The 19,852-nt window shown below is 36.6% G+C and overlaps 1 protein-coding gene across 1 annotated transcript in view; it reads left to right on the top strand.

Moving 5' to 3' along the window:
* LOC141362372 (glypican-1-like) overlaps positions 1-19,311 on the top strand; it is a 109,400-nt gene extending 90,089 nt beyond the window's left edge. The window contains exons 4-9 of the mRNA XM_073864355.1: positions 8,677-8,842; positions 10,746-10,876; positions 11,069-11,185; positions 12,030-12,160; positions 12,672-12,847; positions 16,576-19,311. Coding sequence (XP_073720456.1) covers positions 8,677-8,842; positions 10,746-10,876; positions 11,069-11,185; positions 12,030-12,160; positions 12,672-12,847; positions 16,576-16,784 — 930 coding nt within the window. The 3' untranslated portion in view covers positions 16,785-19,311. The remainder of the gene's footprint in view (positions 1-8,676; positions 8,843-10,745; positions 10,877-11,068; positions 11,186-12,029; positions 12,161-12,671; positions 12,848-16,575) is intronic.
* The last annotated feature ends 541 nt before the right edge of the window (positions 19,312-19,852 follow it).

The raw sequence follows: 19,852 nt of genomic DNA, 5'->3' as shown, positions 1-19,852 counted from the left end.
CGACCTCGAGCACGCATGCCTCGGTTGTGCCATTTAAGGACAGAAGAACAAGCAGAGCCTCATAAAACATGAAAGATAAGAATATGCTGGGATGATCTTTATGTTTATAAATGAATAAAGGTTGAAGACTATAGTATTATAACATTTGCACTGTCAGTCAAAGTTTGCATGTGAAAACAGTATAATGTAATGCTCAGTCGGGTCTTTCTTATGGATCCTGAATCGTTTTGCAAATATTTAACTTGTGTCTGTTGAACGGATTATACAGCCATAGCTAAACAAATATGAGGGTCTTTGTGGGATAACGTGAGCTCAGGTTAAACAGAGCGGGCTAACACAGCTGTTTTACCTTCTGCTTTTTACCAACACAGATCCATCGCAGCTTAAAATGCTGAAATAAGGAAGCGTGATGAAGTCTTTTAAGGTTCGTTGGATGCAGTCAGAGATGGGAAATGGGACACACGCATTACAGACTTGTTGGTTGCTTATGCAATTTGTTATAGTCAAGAAAATGCCAATTTATTAGCTTTATTAAATAATGTTATGCCGTACCATATTATCTTCACCCCAAATATTTTTTTTTACATTTGACTGCATTTGTTTACATTAGCTGTTTGATAACATGTTTAAGTGCTATAATTGGGTCGCCAGTCCTTGTACCAACCTAGAAAATGTGATAAAGACCAACCCAGTAACTTAGTTTTGGTAAACCATTCTCTGCAAGCATGTGGAAAATAGGTCATTAGAAACATGGCTCCCCTTGTGATGTCAGAAGGGGATCTTATTATAATAATACCGCACCTTAATCTGCACTATCCAACCACGGCACTGCCATTTAGTGCAGAGATCAGCTAATTTGCATTTTAAAGGACACACCCATTAACATGTTATAATAGTAATATATATATAATAGTATATTCATATTATGAGGTATAAAACAGGATAGTTTAAATAGTTAGCTTAGTATGGGATAGTATAGTATAGCGTGTCACACTGATGAAACTCACCATTGGGATTTCATCATCGAGATTGCAGGAGTAGATTTCAAGCACCAATTTTTGCACTAAATAGATTTTAATTTGAATCATTTCTAGTGTACAAATATCTCAAATAAACATCATGTGATTTGAATGCAACCAAATGAAAACAACTTTGTGTCATAAGAAACAATAAACTGCACCTTGACTCTCTATGTAAACATCTTCTACAATAAATCACTTTTAATAAAACAAAGATTACCTATTTAAGCCAAATTGTATCTAATTTGAAATCATTTAGTTTATGATTATTTCCCTTTTAATCTAAGAATAGTTTTTATTTCTGAAAAAACAACATGATCTCACAGCAATTCGTATGTATTATACGACAGGTCCGGATTGGCCATAGGGAGAACCGGGAGGATTCCCGGTGGGCCGGTCTGTTTCTTTTGGCCACGAGGGCCGGTGTTGTCATGCCACCGGGATGAAGCGTATTTGCGGGTGAGAGATGTCCCCGCCGCTTTATGCACAAGTTGATTGTGTCCCGAGTCCCGACCACTTATTGGAAGAATTCTTGCATTAGGGTTCATTGGCATCTAAAACGCATGGGAAACGCAGGACGTGCCGCTGTCTTCTGGTTTTCAAAGCGCTTATTTGAACACGAGTTTTGTTTCAGATGCGTCTATATTGAGTGCGCTTGCCGGCCGCGCGTCTATTTAAAATAAACTTGAGCGCGTCTTTTGAGTGCGCTTGCCGGCCGCGCGTCTATTATATTTTAAATAAACTTGAGCGCGTCTTAATACAAACAGGCTGGCCTCTAAAAGGAAAACAATTTACAAAACATATTTTTTATCCAAGTCATAGATTAATTCTCTATGAATAGTCATTATTCATCGTTTATTGCAAGAGGAACAAAAAAATTAGTTTATTTTAAAAAAGTAGTTTCAAAAGTATATCCATGATGTTTTCTTTTTTTAACACAATGTAGGCCTACCTTAGCCTACGTTATTTAGCAATAGACATGATCTAAGTACTAAAAGACTTTTTTCCATTTGTTTCCAATGCATACTTGATAAATCTTGCTTGTGTATTGTATATCAGGGGTTTCCAAACGTTATCAACCCAACAGTTAATCTCAAGACTCACCATTTTTTAGAAATAGAAATATAGAGGAAAACACAAACACATTTGTTTCCTTTAGTTTTTGAATAAGTTTACTATTATGGTCTTATGGTAGGGCTGCATGATTATGGCAAAAATTATAATTGTTTACTGCATTTGCACGGAATATGAAATTATATATTTGAAAAATACAGTGAATTGCAAGGCTGCAGAGAACAGTGCACTACTGCAGACTTATACTACTGAGGGTTTAAAGATATTATTTTAATAGTCAGTCGTGAACTAAAGTGGGCCGGTCTAAGGCATGAAAATCCAGGGCTGAAAATGAGTCCCACTCCGGCCCTGTTATACGAGGTAGAGAAATTAATATGATTTCGTCCAAATTTGTAGATTTTTGTATGATTTGCTTCATGACATTAGGGTTAGTGCCGGGATATCATTATTGCTTTTGTACAATTCACTTCATATAAATTCTTATAAATTAGCTGACACTTGTTAAATCTTCTGGTTAAAAAAAATCAAAACATCCATGTTTCTAGATATTTCATCATGTTTTATCCTATTGTGTAACTTCAAAGCTTTCTTGATCAGACCTGATATGACCTGTTTTATCATTTGTCATGATGCATATTGAAGCAGTTCTTTCTTTCTAATCATGGAAATGTGTAATCTGTTCCCCAGGGTGTCAGATTTACAGCAGCAGTTATTGACAACAGGTGATATAATGAAAAGATTACGACATTAACCTCTAGCTAAACTGCTCATTTTATTAAGACGGATGTTTTGGGTTTTAAATAGATTCTGGCTCTGTTTTGTTCAGTCTCCATTAGGTTGCACGTGTTAGATACAGTCTTGGGTGTAACTAGTTAAAAGCAATTAGTTACATAAGGAAATAATTGACGACGGGCCATTGAATTATACGAAAATAATGCACACCCAAGGTGCAATGCGTCACGTCACGACGCGAAGCGGAGCATTATTTTCAAATAATTCAAAGGACCGGAGGCAATTATTCCTCTTATAGCACGGTTACCACAAACATTTTTCTAGTGCCTATTTTTAAGACATTTGACAAGTTAGGTGTGCGGTTATCAGAAATTAATGCATACCCACAGAACATTTCTCAGCCAATCAGAATACAGCATTCAACAGACCCGTGGTATAATGCCAAGAAATTGGCACCTATTTTAAGTTAAGTTAATTTTATTTTTATTTATTTCACTTTTTCAATTCATGAATGCACTGGATAGTGTAGATGTTTAACAGTGCAATCATCTGTCAGCTCTCTGTGAATCAAAAATGTATATTTATGTATGTTTACATTTTTAAAACACGATTTCATGTTTATGGTACGATTGTGTTTATTTTATTTTGATTTATGTCAAGAATCAGGCACTGTTTCCCAATCCGAATTGAGAAAACCTTTTCAATATTCCAAAGACATACCCATAGCCGAACCCATAGCATTCACGGTTGGCCTACATCATGACTGTATATCTCTATTGTAGCAACGCTGTTTTTGTCCTGTAACTCTGGTGCTTCTGGTTTTTGTGACTTAAATTGTCCAGTCTATTATTCAATAAGTGTGGTCCACGAGCCAATGAATATGTGTTCAGTGTTAGATTGTACAGACTCTTGTTCTCCCTGATCTGATGAATCACAGATGCTTGTGGCTTTGATGAGGTGTAATGTCTTCCTTCAGCTTCTTCTGTCTCTCTCGCTCTCTCTTCAGTCTCTTTAGATCGTCCTGTGCATCTTCACACGTCCTCCTCCTCACAATTCACTCCATTTGTTAGTCTCTATCTCTCTCGCTCATCATATTCTCTCCTTTTCTTTCCTCATTAGATTGTGTGTGGTTGTGTCATCCTGCACTGCCAGCTCTCGCTGAATGATGCTCTTGCTATGTTTGTAATGTGTCACAAATACAGCTCAAGACAAAATTTCACCTTTTAGGGTGTTTTTGGTGGTCATTACTTGTAAAGAAGAAAGGCTTACAATCTCGCCTAAATATGTTTCAATTCAAATGTAAAATGTCAGGTTTGTGTGAGGATTACAGTGCTAGGTGATGGAAAATACGATATAAAAACAATGAATATCTATGAGATGCGTGTGCATGAGAAAACATTTCTGAAAGTATTTTTCTTGTATTCAGAGACAATATTTATTAGAGACACACGGATATTAAATTTTTCCACCTATACCAAAAACCGATTACTTACAGTTTGGTGATTATATTAACTTGCGTTAACTAATTTTTACAGATTAAATTTTCTGAATGTTATTCATTCTTATTACACGGCTCTCTGGAATGCTTGATTCTGATTGGTCAGTTGAGACATTTGCAGGTTCGTTCTTTTCAAATAATAACCGCTCCAAAGTAATAACGCATAGCCGGTACTACCTGTATGTTTTAAATCCCTCCGCGCCAACAAAGATTACTGTTTGGCGCCATCTTGTGACAAACACTGGACAACCACAATTAAGAATGGAAAAAGTTTGACATTCATTTTAACATGTACGGAAAAAAACAAAACATTTAAACAGTGGATAGAAGAACGAACAGCTACAAGACACAGACAGCTTACTGAGACTGGACTTCACAAAATAGTGCATGACAGCTATGAAGCCAACACACAAAAAAAAAAAACAGAATGTGCATTAAAACTTCTCAAAGACTGGCTAAAAGAAAAAAAAGGAGACAGACAAGTATGAAGCAGAGGATCTTAATAAGGTATTACGATCATTTTATGCATCTGTGCAAAGTTTTTGCGGAAGGATAAAAATGTTAATTTAAAACAAATATGCCAATAAAATGTTTCAAATTCATATTCATGTCCAGTTTTTTTTCTTATGTGACAAGTAGCCGTGTAATAAGCGGGATAATGTAGAGGCAGCCGGTAGTTATTGGGAAATAAGCCCCTTCAGTGTGATACAAGACCCTACGCTTCGCGTCGGGTCCTGATCACACTGTCGGGGCTTATATCCCGATAACTACCGGCTGCCTCTACATTATCCCTTACTTATAATGACCTTTAATATTGAACATTAAACTAGTGATGTTTCTTTAAATTTTTCTATAAACAAACCTCAATTTATTGCATTTTTCTGTTCTCTTTTGATTGACAGGACATATGGCCCAATACCAATTATTGGCCGATATATCGGTACATCTTAAATATTTATATAACAGAAAGTTTACACTTTGCAGCTACGTTGAAAAGGCTATTTCTATTTCTTTGTTAACAGGAACGTTTTATATGTACAGTACCCGTGAGCGGGACACCTAAGTTTACTTTAATATTTTGCATGTAAATTTTAATCTATCAAAAAATATATATTGTTGGAAAGGTCTAAAATGTAGTTTTTATTTTTTAAAACATTTAAGCAGTAATAATAATGCAGTGACAGTAATTTATTAATTTGTGACAAGAGTATGCAGCAAATCGCTGAAACACAGCGGCCATTGGTGGTAAAACCACTAAAAGTGTAACACAAACCTATTTTTTGCGAAACGTAACATTTATGCATTGTTTTTATTTATTACAATAAATGTAAAATGCTATAACAATTTTGTGTGTAATATTTTACCTCCAGACACTCCAGTGAAAAACTTTAAAATGTCTTATGTAAAACAAGACCTAGATTAGGCTTCTAGTCCAAAAACTGCCAGAGTTATTCATTTGAAGATGTACATCACCTTTTCAACCTCCATTTAAAAAGGCCTGGGCCAGTTAAGGTGTTGTATAACAAATGCATCTGGTTGCAGTTGCATTTTGATGACAAAAATCTTTTCTTTTGAAATAAAAAACACAGATAATAAGTCCAGATAAGTGAATCCAGGAATGTGTATTCATTTTGTTGATCAGGTTGACTTATAAATATATGACTAAAATATTAAATATAAAATGTATGATACAAACACCTGCTTACAAGTACCATAAAACAGTCGCAAAGTCTCTAAATTGTGTGTCTATGATTACAAATGAACCTCTAATGTTACTTTGGCATCTTTAATGTTTAAACCTTTTTCCATTTAGCTGGAGAGAGGATCCAAAAATCATATACTGACCGTTAGAAATCTGCTCTTTGTTCTTAAGTCTCAGGTTTGGCTGAAGACATCAATGCTGCAGCTTTCCAAGAATGTCTTTAAGAAAATCACACAAATATTTGCAAACTGATCTCCGTCCAGAACGCAAACGTTTCCAATGAAATGTAGTCCAGACCTGGTTTAATCTCGGGCAGAATACCACAGATTGTTCTTTGTTTCGCAGTCTTGCTGTGGCCGAGTTATAACTGCAGGATAAAGAAGTGCTTGCTTACTGTACTCTATGTCAACCTTATTTGGTTCAGCGTGAATTAAAATGTAGTTTACAATAAAATGAAAATGTATGTATGCCCTCTGTTGAAAAAGGATTTGATTGCAAGCGTTTTGTCGTCCAGTCGCATTAAAGATTTTCATTGGAGATGCGTCAGAAGCGTCACCGGTGCTTCGCACAATTCATTGCATCTGAGTTGTTGACATTTTCCCAATATGCAGCTTTGACATTCAGCTTTGTGAAGCTGTCTCAAAGTTTCTTTGAATATCAGGAAAAACTGCAGTCAGGAAAAAAAGAAACCATTTACATTTACACAAACCAAATGCCATGCCGGCTCCAGAGTTACACCTAAACAAAAACTGAATTTCAGTGCCAGTGTTGTTTATAAAGTTAAACTGATTTAATTATCCTTAAAAGCAAATGTCAGCTTTCAAGTACTTTCCTATCTGAACTGAACCGAATCGAGCCTAACCAACCCATCAGAAATTAGGCTTTCCAACCAGTTTATTTCTTGATGTGCTTTATTTTTGGCAAACATGAACTCTGTTCTGTGATTAGATATGTGGGAAACTTGTGAATGATGTCAACTGTGCTCATCTCATTGTGGGTTATTTAGCTGCCAATGTGTCTATCTGTGCAGAAAAGCATCATGGGTATCACAATACCATCCAATGATTTACCAGCTCACATCCAGGGGTCACATGGGAAACCTGTAAGAAACAAGCAGAGGGATATTAATTTTCACGCTTTTATTGTGTGAGACACTGCAGTTCTCATGTCTTTATGATTGACTTCTGTGTTGGACCATGGGTGGAGTGAGGTGGTCCTGAATCTTTTCTCATTTCTAAAATAAATTCAGTATACTAGGTCAGTGTTAGCATGTTTGAGATGTCATTAAACAACTTTACTTATCAGCTTTCTTCTAAGATGTTTAAAATAGGTGCGTTCGACTTAGGGATGCATAACGATTAATCGCGATTAATCCATAGCAGAATAAAAGTTTTTGTTTACATCATATATGTGTGTGAACTGTGTATAATAATTATATATAGATAAATTCACACACTTGCATGTATATATTTAAGAAATGTTTACATCTGTGAATAAAAATTATGTATATATAAATATGCACACATGCATGCATGATTTTAAGATTTTTTTTTTTTTATTTATAGCCAGGTGGATGACATCACAGTAACGCGTGTAATTAAACTACTCAATATGATTTTATGGGACCATGCCCCTAGACCCCCTAAATTTGGGCTAAGCCCCCTATATTTCTAAAGTCTGGGTCTGCTAATAGGTAGTAGTGATCCATGGGTCGTCTCATAACCCACTGGACCCTCAGGGTTACCAAAATACCCAGAGTTATCCCCAGAGTTAAATTAACACCGCTTTGTGTTTTTTATTGGTCCACGCTATAGACTGTTAAAAAGTAAAACGTGTTAAAAGCTACAATTTGTGACTTTATCCTCTCTATCACCATTTTTGTTTGAAACCTTAAATTGCATTTTACATCTTTCTTGTAGAGTTATTTTCTTAACTTAGGTTTAGATGTTGGCTTTGTTTTATTTAAAGGCACCATTATGGTGATCAATATTTGTTTTAGCGGGGCTCTTGACTTCTGATTTTTTTTCCCTGGCTGCTATAACGTTGTGTGTTTAAAACATGTTTGTTGTGGCCAAAAGGCAATTCCATAGGATATAATGTCAAACGTCATTATATATATCTTTGCATTATCTTTGCTTACTCACCAGAAGTATTTTCTGTCAATAATGTGATACTAAAGTATGAGATCTTTTAGGATGAAAAAAGCCTGTTTCATTTACATTAATGTTAAGTATGTCTACCTAATGGCTGCGGGTGCGGGGCGGTTTGTAAAAATAGATACAGTGGTGTTGGACGGGCTTTGGCAGGCCAAATAATTCATGAAAGCGGGACACTACTGGGTAGGACTGCGCAATATATCATTACAGAACCAACATTGCAAAGCGCGCTTCTGCAAAAGTCACTACTGGTGTATTATCATATCACTTTATAAAATAAGTCTTGTTATAGTTAGATAACATCTTCTTACTCATATTTATTTTGTTTCATTTGACAGTTTTATTAATAAATTGATAGAATAACTCTCTCTTATTTCCTCTCTATTTGTCTCTCTCTCAGAAAAAGAATCTTAACAACGCAATAAAGAAGTAAATAAGTATATTGTATGTCACAATGTATAGCAATGAATATTGTATATTCTCTCCCTCTCTCAGGTTCCTCTGAGCACTGAATGTGTTCGTGCAGTAATGAAGATGACGTACTGTCCTCACTGTAGCGGTGTGGCCTCTGCTAAGCCCTGTTCAAACTACTGTAAGAACGTCATGAAGGGATGCCTTGCCAATCAAGCAGATCTGGACTCTGAGTGGAGGAACCTGGCAGGTGGGTGTAATGTGATGATACAACCTCATCTGGGTACATTGAGTCACCTTGACAGGTGCAGCTTAATACTTATATAAATGAAGGGTTGGTTCCAATAATGCGATAAACGGCGTTTAAAAAATAATAAAGAGTTACCGCCAAAATCAATATTGTATCAGGTCAGTATTAAAAAGTAAATTCTTAATATTACGCAAAATCCAATATTATTCTTTCATCTTTTCTCCCTTTTTTCCCAAAACTCGATAAACGCCAGTCCTCCTTCTCTGCAGAATGCAATAAATCTGCTCAACAATGGCGGCGCTTTGAATACACACAGAATCCGAGTTTTCCTCATCTACTTTGTACTTCATGATCAACAAACAAACAAAAACAAATAATACTTTTGATGGCATTAAAAAAAACATGTGGTGGTTTTCTGTGGCGGGGAAGAAACGTAAGCCATCAAAATTGAATAATTTACGTGAGAGGCACACGGGAGACCGAAAAATGACGACTTGCTTGTTCTCACACGACAGCGTCAAGTTTCTGTCTTGAACTTTCACACATTAACTTTCCATTATTTTATGCAAAGCCAACGAAAATCGAGCAAGAACAAAACATTTTACAGCTGATCGCTGTCAAAAAAGTTCAGCGACGACGTCCCAAGGGTGACAGCAGCAATGACAGTGTTCTTAAAGTGTTTTGATTAATGCCATTAATGTTTATTTTTTTATCAGTGTATACCACTAGTTAACAAAATAAATATAACATGGCAAAGATCAATGCATATTTATATAATGATTCAATAGATTTATAGCATTTTGGAAAAAAATTTGATTTATTGGATTTTGTGAAAAAAAATCCATTTGGTCATGGATTTAATGCATTTTGTGGAGAAAATGACCAGTTTTTATAATAAATCTTTGAAAATCTAATAATGGATTGGAATTTTTTATGTTTTTTTAATCTAAAAAACTTTCACTATGTGAAAGTTTTTAACAAAAAATAGTGGTTTTCATCTTGTCACTTTCTTGGTATAGAAAACAAATTTTTACCGAAATTAGTCAAAATGGATTTATTTAACGCAGAATTTTTTTGTGATTGTTGCGGGCAAAAATCCTAGATTTTGTGGCACGTTTTCTTAAAAAATGCGATGGAATATGCGGGATATTTATGCAATTTATGCGATGGAATTGCGGGAATTTGCGAAAATTGCGGAACTTGCAAAAACTGCGGAAACTTGCAAAAGCTGCAATGATGTTCACGTCACATAATCATGTCACTTCATAACGTTCCCATGGCAATAGAGGACACGGCTGCGCTTTTGGGAAGTAAATGCCACATTTTTCAACTTTCTGCTAATATATATGTGACTTTTTGCTACGAAAATGCGGAGATTATGAAATCATGCAAGCCCCGCATATTTTGTGTGCGGAAATATGTAATTAATGCGGCGAAAGTGCGTCGTATTTGGAAAAAATGCAGCCCCGCATAAATATGCGGACTTTGGCTGATTATGCAATATATCACGCGATCGCACAATCGCGTTTTTCTGGAGGGACTGATTTATTGCGTTTTGGAACCAAACTTTTCAAATATACATAATTATAATAACATGTATGAGATTTTGTTTACAAATGATTAAACTACATGCATGTCCATGTTGTTTGAATTCTGAACTTGTTTGAATGTGTCTTGGCTTAAAGCCGGTAGGAAATGTTCCTTAATCGTGAAAGGTTTGCATATTGAATATTCGACCATTTGTGCACATCCCTAGTACGTTCAGCTTGTTATTGCAAATAATTTCCCCTCGTCACGTCACAATCACCCTGTTGGGTTTATTCTACAATACTCTCTGTGTGTTATTGCTGGTAATGTAAAAACCACAAACAGGACCCGAGGTTTACTGTGTGTATGTGTGTAGATGCCATGCTGCAGACCGTTGATAAACTGAGCCGACCTTACAGTGTGGACTTAGTGGTTCTGTCTTTACCCAAGCGTATCGCTGAAGCTGTCCTCTATATGCAAGACAACCTCAACACTTTCAACAACAAGGTCAGCCTTTCTTTACTTTCACCTGACTTTAATACAACATTACCTTTAAATAAATCTTAAACTCCTGCTTGGCTACTTATATACAGTAGTAATATGGTAAAATGACTGTATAGACTCTGTATCATAAACTCAGTCCCATGCCATGAGACGTCTGTTCCACTGCAGTCCCTGATGTGACGTTATATCCCTCAGGTGTTTCAGGCGTGTGGTTCACCTTCGCTGAGCTTCAGTCCTGAGGATCAGATCAAGCGAGGTAAAAACACAGCTGATGAGGTCAGCAGCACACCGGGAGCTCAACTGGAGAAACTGGTGAGTGTGATTGCATGCTGTGAAGTAGAGCTCTTCTCATGTCCAAAGAAATGTACCCGACCCGAAATGACCCAAATCACTTTTGACCCTAATGCATAATGCATAAATCTTTTATTTTAAATAAAGACCCAAACCTGAGAAAATTAGACTCAAGTCCGACCCGAACCAGTGGCACCAGTATTTTTTAATCCGACTGGACCCCAATGTAAACGCCACCGGTGTGTGAGCAGTCTGCATATTTTCTGTTGTTATCTCACAAAGAGACCAAGGTAACTGCTAAAATTGGTTAACAGGTCTAGCTCAATTGAAATTAACCTACAAGTGCTCTTGGCAAACAGAAGAGTGGTCGGAAAGATAGTTTGGGTCTTCTCGGGTCCATTCTGCAAAAATTTACATTACACAATGCCACTGTTATTCTACCTGACCCATGTTCGATGCACACAAGAAACTTTTAGACCCTAATCCACTTGGGTCGGACCTTGGGTTTTCGGATCTACTGTAAGTGGACCCGTGAAGACCTTTACTGTGGAGATCAAGTCAAGTGTATTTAAACAATACAGACTAGATGTAAGATGATAAAAGTTTTGATTAAGTTTGGATTTCAAGTTGGTTTCAAGAGAGATAAAGCCTCATCCAAGTAAGAAAAAGTAACGCAAAAGTAACTTAAAAGTAACCCAAATATTACTTTCCATGAAAAGTAACCTTGTAACACAATTATTTACTTTTTTTAGGGGAGTAACTTAATATTGTAATGCATTACTTTTAACTTTCGCCAACACTGTGTATTTCAGATGTTAATTTTTCATCAGATTGAATAGTGATGTTGTTCTCTGATCTCTTTCAGTTATCTGATGTGTCGAGGATGTTAAGAGACGTGATGCAGTACTGGATTCTTTTGCCGAGTAAACTCTGTGTGGATCGTGAATCTGGACCCAGTGAAGTGGACAGATGTTGGAACGGCATTGATGTCAATAGGTGAGGACACTTTAAGGTGCCGGTGAACAGTAAGTCGCGATCGACTTTGCTTCCGTATTGTGACGTATTTCCAAGTGAAACGGAAAAGCACACAAGAAAAATAGGGGGTGTTTGTGTATTCTACTGTAAATTGATTGGATATGGAAAAGTAGGCTTTTCATCTAGAAAGGGAACTCGTAGCAGACTGACAGTTGGAGGGGGCGGGGTTAACTGATGCTCCACCTACATCATCAGGCAAGGATCGCCATAAAGAGGGTGGATGTATATTTCAGAAATTAAAATAAAATTTCTTATTTTTCAAATAATGACCCACACAGATACATTTTTCCTAATAAACATTGCAATTTTGCATTAAAAAATAAGAATTATTTTTCACAATCTCAGCTTTGAGCAACACATTTATACTCTTTAATAAGACTATTTGACAGTACATTTAGACTGAAGGGTCACCTGATCTGTATACTCTCCACTGATCCTTAACTGCCCAGCGTTCATATATGTGTTGTCGCAGGTATTTGCCCGACGTGATGGGAGACGGGTTGGCTAATCAGATCAATAATCCTGAGGTGGAGATCGACATCACCAAACCAGACATGGCAGTACGCAAACAGATTATGCAACTGAAGATTATGGTCAACCGACTGAAGTATGCCATCAATGGGAACGATGTGGACTTTCAGGACACCAGTAAGTAAAGATTTCAGTCTCCTGATGTGGATTGTAGAAATGTTCAGTAGGGCTGTCATGATTATGGAATTTGGCTGGTTAAAGAGCCAGTAAGATGACAATTTTAAGCATCCTATCACTATTTATAAGTCCCGGACAACAGGTTTAAATGCATGCAAGGTCAAAAAACACTGTCATTTTCTCAAAATATAAATTTAAAATTACCCCATTTCTCAGAGATCCCCAAACGATTCATGTGAAGCCATTCAACGACTCAGCCTGCCTAAACCCCACCTTTCAGTAGCCTACTCTGCTCTGATTGGTCAACTGACAGAGTGTCTTTGCACACAATGCACAGATCACAGATCAGTCTCACAGACCACAGATCGGTGGCACAGACCAACAACAGTGCAACATGTATTGACCTCGTGCTAACATGATTTACTGAGAAGACATTATCAACATCAATACACATCATTCATCATTAATCCAAGCAATAAAAACGACGATTGAAACTAACATTTTACACTCATTTAAGCATTTATCTAAACTAACCGGGTCATACCAAAACCGTAAATAAGCATGCATTAGCCGTTTGCTAACGTGACTCTCTGACAGTAAATTAACAGTTTAAACACACAACATCATTCATCATTAATCCAAACAATACAAACGACGATTGAAACTAACAATTTTACACTCATTTAAGCATTTATCTAAACTAACCGGGTCATGGCAAAACCGTAAATAAGCATGCGTTAGCCGTTTGCTAACGTGACTCTCTGACAGTAAATTAACAGTTTAAACACACAACATCATTCATCATTAATCCAAACAATACAAACGACGATTGAAACTAACAATTTTACACTCATTTAAGCATTTATCTAAACTAACCGGGTCATAGCAAAACTGCTTGCTATCGTGACTCTGACAGTATATAAGTTAGAGTTTAAACAACGATATCATTCATCATTAATCCAAGCAATAAAACGACTATAGACATTTTACACTCATTTAAGCAAGTATGTAGCTATAATCATACTTACAGGTTGTGGTTAGGAGACGCATGTTGTTCCAAATAAAGTGGGTACTGAACCATCTTGCATTGCCAAACGTCTAAATCCCTCCGTTAAAAATTAATTTTAACCACTGATTCTTCACAGCCAGACACGTTTAGAATATCCCTCCTTGAAAAAGTCTCCTTTGGTAGTGAAAACAACACAAGCTGAAAACACAGCGTGAGCTGATGCTTACACTCACACACACTAGCTAGCTGTGGGCGGGTCATAGTTTTCGTTTCTCCCGCAGGCAAGGCTGTAGGCGGAGATTAGTATCTCATGTGACGTGGATAAGTTCATGTGACGTGGTCGGATAATATCAGGAAGAAGACTCACTCCCTATAACGACTCGTTTCAGCGATTCAGAGTCGACTCCCTGCTTTAGAAGCCAATAACTTTATTAATCGTGCACTTTTTGGTTCAACTACTTTACACATTGTTTACATTGATGGACAGCTACACGACACACTGCAATAAAGGTTAGTTTCGATTTTGGATCTGTGTGGCTCTTTAATTGCCTAATAAATTGTGACGATTATGACGATTAATTGTCTGTTTTATTGCTTTGACATTAAATTAAATCTTTTGTAATCATTTAATGAATATATCTTTTAAAAACTGAAAATTCTTCATAAGAAATAAACAGAATAAATTGTCTGAAAAATAACTGAAAATAAAAATGCAATCAAAATAAACTGACTATACCAGAACAGACCTTAAATAGTAGCCAATCCTACTAAGCTTAAATAAATACTGGACCACATGTCTGTAGTGGCTGCATAAAAATCAATTCCTTACAGATCCTTAAGAAAAGCATGCTTCAATTCCCTAAATTTGGAATTGCTGTTTTAGAAATGTATGTTTTACCTGGAAATTCATACTGCGTATTAAACTTTTGCAGCAGTTCTTTAAATGCTGTTTTTCCACTCTATTGAATGGCTTTGCAATGTATCGCGTTACATTGTCAGTTAAGGAGTGCCATCTGATACTGTCTCGTTTATACATGCGCTGCAGCCCCCCTTGTGTTTTTTAGAGAGAAATGCAATCATTGCGGTGATCTGAAATCACTGCGATGAGGTCAAACAATCGTGATGAGACGATTATTTAATCATTGTGGCAGCCCTAATGTTGAGAAAGATTATCAATGCAATGTTTTATTTCCCAGAGATGGCTCTTTCGTGGCTCAAAAGACAAGCGTTTGATGGTTTCATCTAGTCAAAACGTCGTCTCAGATGTTTGTCCCAAAAACATAATTTATTATAGCAAATGTATTATAAGTCCAAAGTGCCTCTGTTTGGTTGAGAGCAAAAACTTGCTGTTTTTGTGTGTGTACCTTAAAATGCAAATGAGCTACAGCTCCTCACTCCCTTACTAAAAGAGACAGTGATTTTTTTTATTAAAATAGATCTTATTCCTGTGAATACAGTATCTCACAACTCGCTGAGGGCAGAAACTATGTTAATGCAGGACTATCAGTTATTGACCATGGGCAGGGCTTAATCCGTGTGACATCACATTGATGAGAGAGTCAATACGGCATGTCTAATGAGACTGTTTGGTTTAACTGGGATTTAAAAATGTAGATATTTTTAAATGGAGGGTGTTTGTGTTCACACACGGCCAACACACATTTATGTCCAAACATCTTTTAAAAGTGGATTTTGCATAATAGATGCCCTTTAAAGGTGCAGTGTGTAATTTTTAGAAGGATCTCTTGACAGAAATGCGAAATAATATACAAAACTATATTATCAGGGGTGTATAAAGACCTTTCATAATGAACCGTTATGTGTTTATTACCTTAGAACGAGACCTTTTTATCTACATACAAAGAGGGTCCACTTACATGGAAGGCGCCATTTTGTGCCACCATTTTTCTACAGAAGCCCTTAATGGACAATTTTTTTACTAAGTTGTCTTTGACGATGACATGTTTGTCCGGTGGCAGCTACCGTAGCTTCTCTATCTGTTTCAAAAGCAAGGGGTGAGCAGTAGACTAAGCCGTTGGTTGCAATTCGCAACCTCACCACTAGATGCCGTTCAAATTTACACACTGCATCTTTAAGAGAATTATCTGAAAAACAGAAGACTTTATTTGATTTCAGTTCATTTGGGTCCATAAACAATAACTGAGGTCTCATTTAAGACTCACGACACTTGCATTTATGCATTTTGCAGATGCTATAATTCAAAGCGACACACAGTTCATACAATCTCTACATTTTTATATCTGTATGGGAGATCGGGGCACAAAGTAATGCTTTTTTACTGCAAAAATTGACTTTTTTAATTAGTATTTTGGTCTTGTTTTCAGTGCAAGGATCTAAAAATTCTTAAATTGTTAAATAAGATTCTTAAATAAGATGCATTTTCTTGATTAACAAAAATTAACCAGGAAAATATGTCTAGTTTTTAGACAAAAAACAACATACAATATACAATACAGTTTTTTTCTTTTTTTCAGATTTTTTGTTCGTTTTAAGCACACATTCACTGTCTTGCTTGAGAGTTGCTATTTCAGGAGAGAGCATTGCTTGTTCAATACTAGAAATGGCTATACTATATTGTCTGTAAAACTTCATTATTTCAAACACATACTGTCAGACTTGAAAATTATTAGTAATCCATGTAAATGATTAGCTTACCTGTTTTGACATCACTTTCTTTGTCTCGTGTTCTCATTTTTAGGTGATGACATCAGCGGTTCAGGAAGTGGAATGTGTGCCGAGAACCAGTGTTCCCAGGTTCCACAACTAACGGTCCCAAACACGGACAAACCCAAAGTCTACGCCTATCCATCAGAGAACAAGAAGGTGGTGAATGGCAGAAGCAGTCAGAATCTTCCTTGCATCAGCCTCTATCTTCTCTTACTGGTCACAATCTTGCTTAGGCGATAATTGACAGGCAAATCCACCAATTAGGACTCTCTATAGGACTGGGTTGGATTGTGGAGGGGTGGGTTTAGTTACATTGCCAAAACAAAAATGCAACGGAAACTGGCCAATGCATCACTTTTTTGTTGTCTTGAATACGAACACCACAGAATGTTCTTAGATCTGTCTACGTTTTTGTCTTTTATTTGATATATGGCACCCCTAGAGCTGGTCTTCTGCTTGCCTTTGTGTCTTTTCTGTGATGGGAAGGTGCGAATGTCCGTTTTAAACTGATTATCCGACCCCAACAAAACAAGTCATTGTGTTACATTATATTTATTTATTAATTAAGACCCTGGCGTTTATACAACAAATGTTGGTTTTAGCGAAGACCCTTTCGGCGTGAGAACGTCTTTTAATGATTTTCTGAATGGGTCCCAGAACACAAAGCACATCTGAAAGAGTCTTTTACTTTCTCAGCTTTCTTTTAATAATGAAAACAACCTCTGCAAGGCCTTGTTTGGTTTATTGCATAGTATTTTCTTTGCACACTTGTTTCCAGGGCTGTCCTAAAGTAAACACAACATGTATGTATTCTGGATGTAAATAAACATACTAACACAGTCACATTTCAAGCATATCTTTAAAGCCCGACAGTACTCGAGCAATATTTGGTACTTACCGTAACAAAAGTACACCAGCATGTGTTGAAGGATAGAATGAGAGGTGTAATTTAATCACCATACACCGTCATGTGTTTTATGTACGAGTGTGTACTGTGCACTAGAGGTCTTCACGGGTCCACTTAGAAAACCCAAGGTCCGACCGGAGACCCAAGCGGGTTTGGGTCTTAAAGTTTCATGTGTGCCTCGGACACGGGCCGGGTATAGCATTAGCGGCATCGGGTCTTGTGTAATTTAAAATGAATGTGGTTTTGCCGAACAGACCCGAGAAGACCCAAACTGTCTCGCATATGTGCATCAAGCCCTTTTAAAACACCTCCTTTGTTTTCCAAAAGCCCCTGCGACATCATGTGACTGGCGGTAGGTTAATTTTCGTTGAGCCAGACCTGTCAATAAATTTTGAATATACATTTTAGCGGTTACCTTTGTGTTGTCATCAGATAACAAATGAAAAAAAATAGTTAGCAGCTGGCCATATTGGTTGCAAGTTTTTTTTTTTGGTCTTACTGGTGCGTGCGGAGCTGCAGACTGCACACGTCACTGCCATTTACATTCGGGTACAGTCAGGATAAAAATGTATGACGCTGGTTTGGGTCGGACTCGGGTCTAATTTTTTTTTGTCGGGGTTGAGTCTTTCTTTTTTTTACCTGGAAAGAAAGTATATTTGTGCATGGTGTGTTCGGGTAAAAAGTAATTCAGCTCATTTTGGACTGAGTGCATTTCTTTGGACCTGAGAAGACCCCTAATGTCCAAGTCGAACGAAAGCTAATAATAGGAATATACTGAACATGTGTATTTAATACATGCTATGTTCATGTCATGTAAGTGTGTGTTTTAAATACACACACGGCACTTTTGCGAGTGGAAAATGTTTATTGTACGCACACATATTGTTAGAACAGCATTGTAACATTGCGGTAACATTTTACAAAAGTCTGGCAGTATTACCCAATACAGATGTTTAAGAATAGAAACTTACTGTATGCAAGCACACAATAAATGAAATTTGTGTTTGACCGAGCTTTAAAGGGGCGGTCTCACTACACTTTTCGTTCCACTGACTTTCATTCATATGCATGCAAATGCTTCCGACTGGAAATGAAGATATTTTGCATATTGCTGCATACCAAAGTTCATGTACGGCCATATTTGCTGCAATGTCCAAAAATATTTGCATGCTCAAAGTCTAGTTTGACCGCCCCATAAGACGGGCATCAGTGAGATCCTTTCTTCTTTCAGTGAAATCTCTCCATGTTTATAGAAGTTACAGGAAGTGATGTCACCCATAGGATGTACAGTAATGATGTCATTTACAGATGGAGTGTGCATCTGACCGGGTCATACAGATCATCAAGTCACAACGATCTCCTAAAACACATACACTCACATTTTTGTAATGCTGCACCTTGCATGATGCACACAGCCTCTCTTTAATAGATCGGTATCGTCCACCTATGATCAGAGAAATATCCTGCAGGCAACTTTATGGATTGTTTGAATTGTTTGGTAAAAATCTTTACAGAGTTATTTGACCTGAAATCATTTTTAAATTCTAGCACGTTTGTTTGCAGATGAGTGACAGTTCCCAAGGTCAGGAAAACAGTCCCACGTTTAGGTGTAATGCCTTAGTGATAAATTTGTCTGATATTTTCAAATTGTCTGATATGGATACAATAGAAACAATGCATTCTGATATATACTGTACTTCATTATTTTTGTTTGTTTGTTTTTAAATGAACAATGATGGGGAGTTTGTGTTCAAGGTTTTTTATGAGGCTGAAGAAAATGATTTGTCTATGTTGTTGTATGTTCTATGAAAAGATTAAGAAACCCTTGTGTCGATTATAAACATCAAACGATTTTAAAAATGTGTCAAGTTTGTTTCATTACTTTGAAATTCAAACACACATGCATGATAATGTGCTCAGCAACTTTTTATGCAAGTCATTTGGGACCCTGCGTTACAAAACCTTAAGTCTTAAGTCGCAGAAGTGTATGTGTAGAAAAAGCCAACAACACATTGTATGAGTCAAAATTATAGATTTTATGTTTATGCCAAAAATCATTAGGATATTAAATAACGATCATGCTCCATGAAGATATTTTGTAAATTTCTTACCGTAAATGTACATTTTATTTTTGTGAGTGTATGCAGTTGCTTTTTTCCTCGATATTTAGATTTTTTGCACCCTCAGATATCAAATAGGAAATATTGTCCTATCCTAACAAACCATACATCAATGGAAAGCTTATTTATTCAGCTTTCAGATGATGTATAAATCTCAATCTTAATATTGACCCATATGACTGGTTTTGTTGTCCTGGGTAACATTTATCTTATGGAAACAGTTTTTCATTAAACGCCATTTTGCATTATGGATTTAGAAAATCATGAAGTATAAAACAAAT

The sequence above is a fragment of the Misgurnus anguillicaudatus genome, unplaced genomic scaffold, assembly GCF_027580225.2.
Source record: "Misgurnus anguillicaudatus unplaced genomic scaffold, ASM2758022v2 HiC_scaffold_26, whole genome shotgun sequence".
Lineage (NCBI taxonomy): Eukaryota > Metazoa > Chordata > Actinopteri > Cypriniformes > Cobitidae > Misgurnus > Misgurnus anguillicaudatus.
The sequence above is the reverse complement of the archived record's forward strand: the minus strand, read 5'-3'. Positions and strand labels throughout refer to the sequence as shown.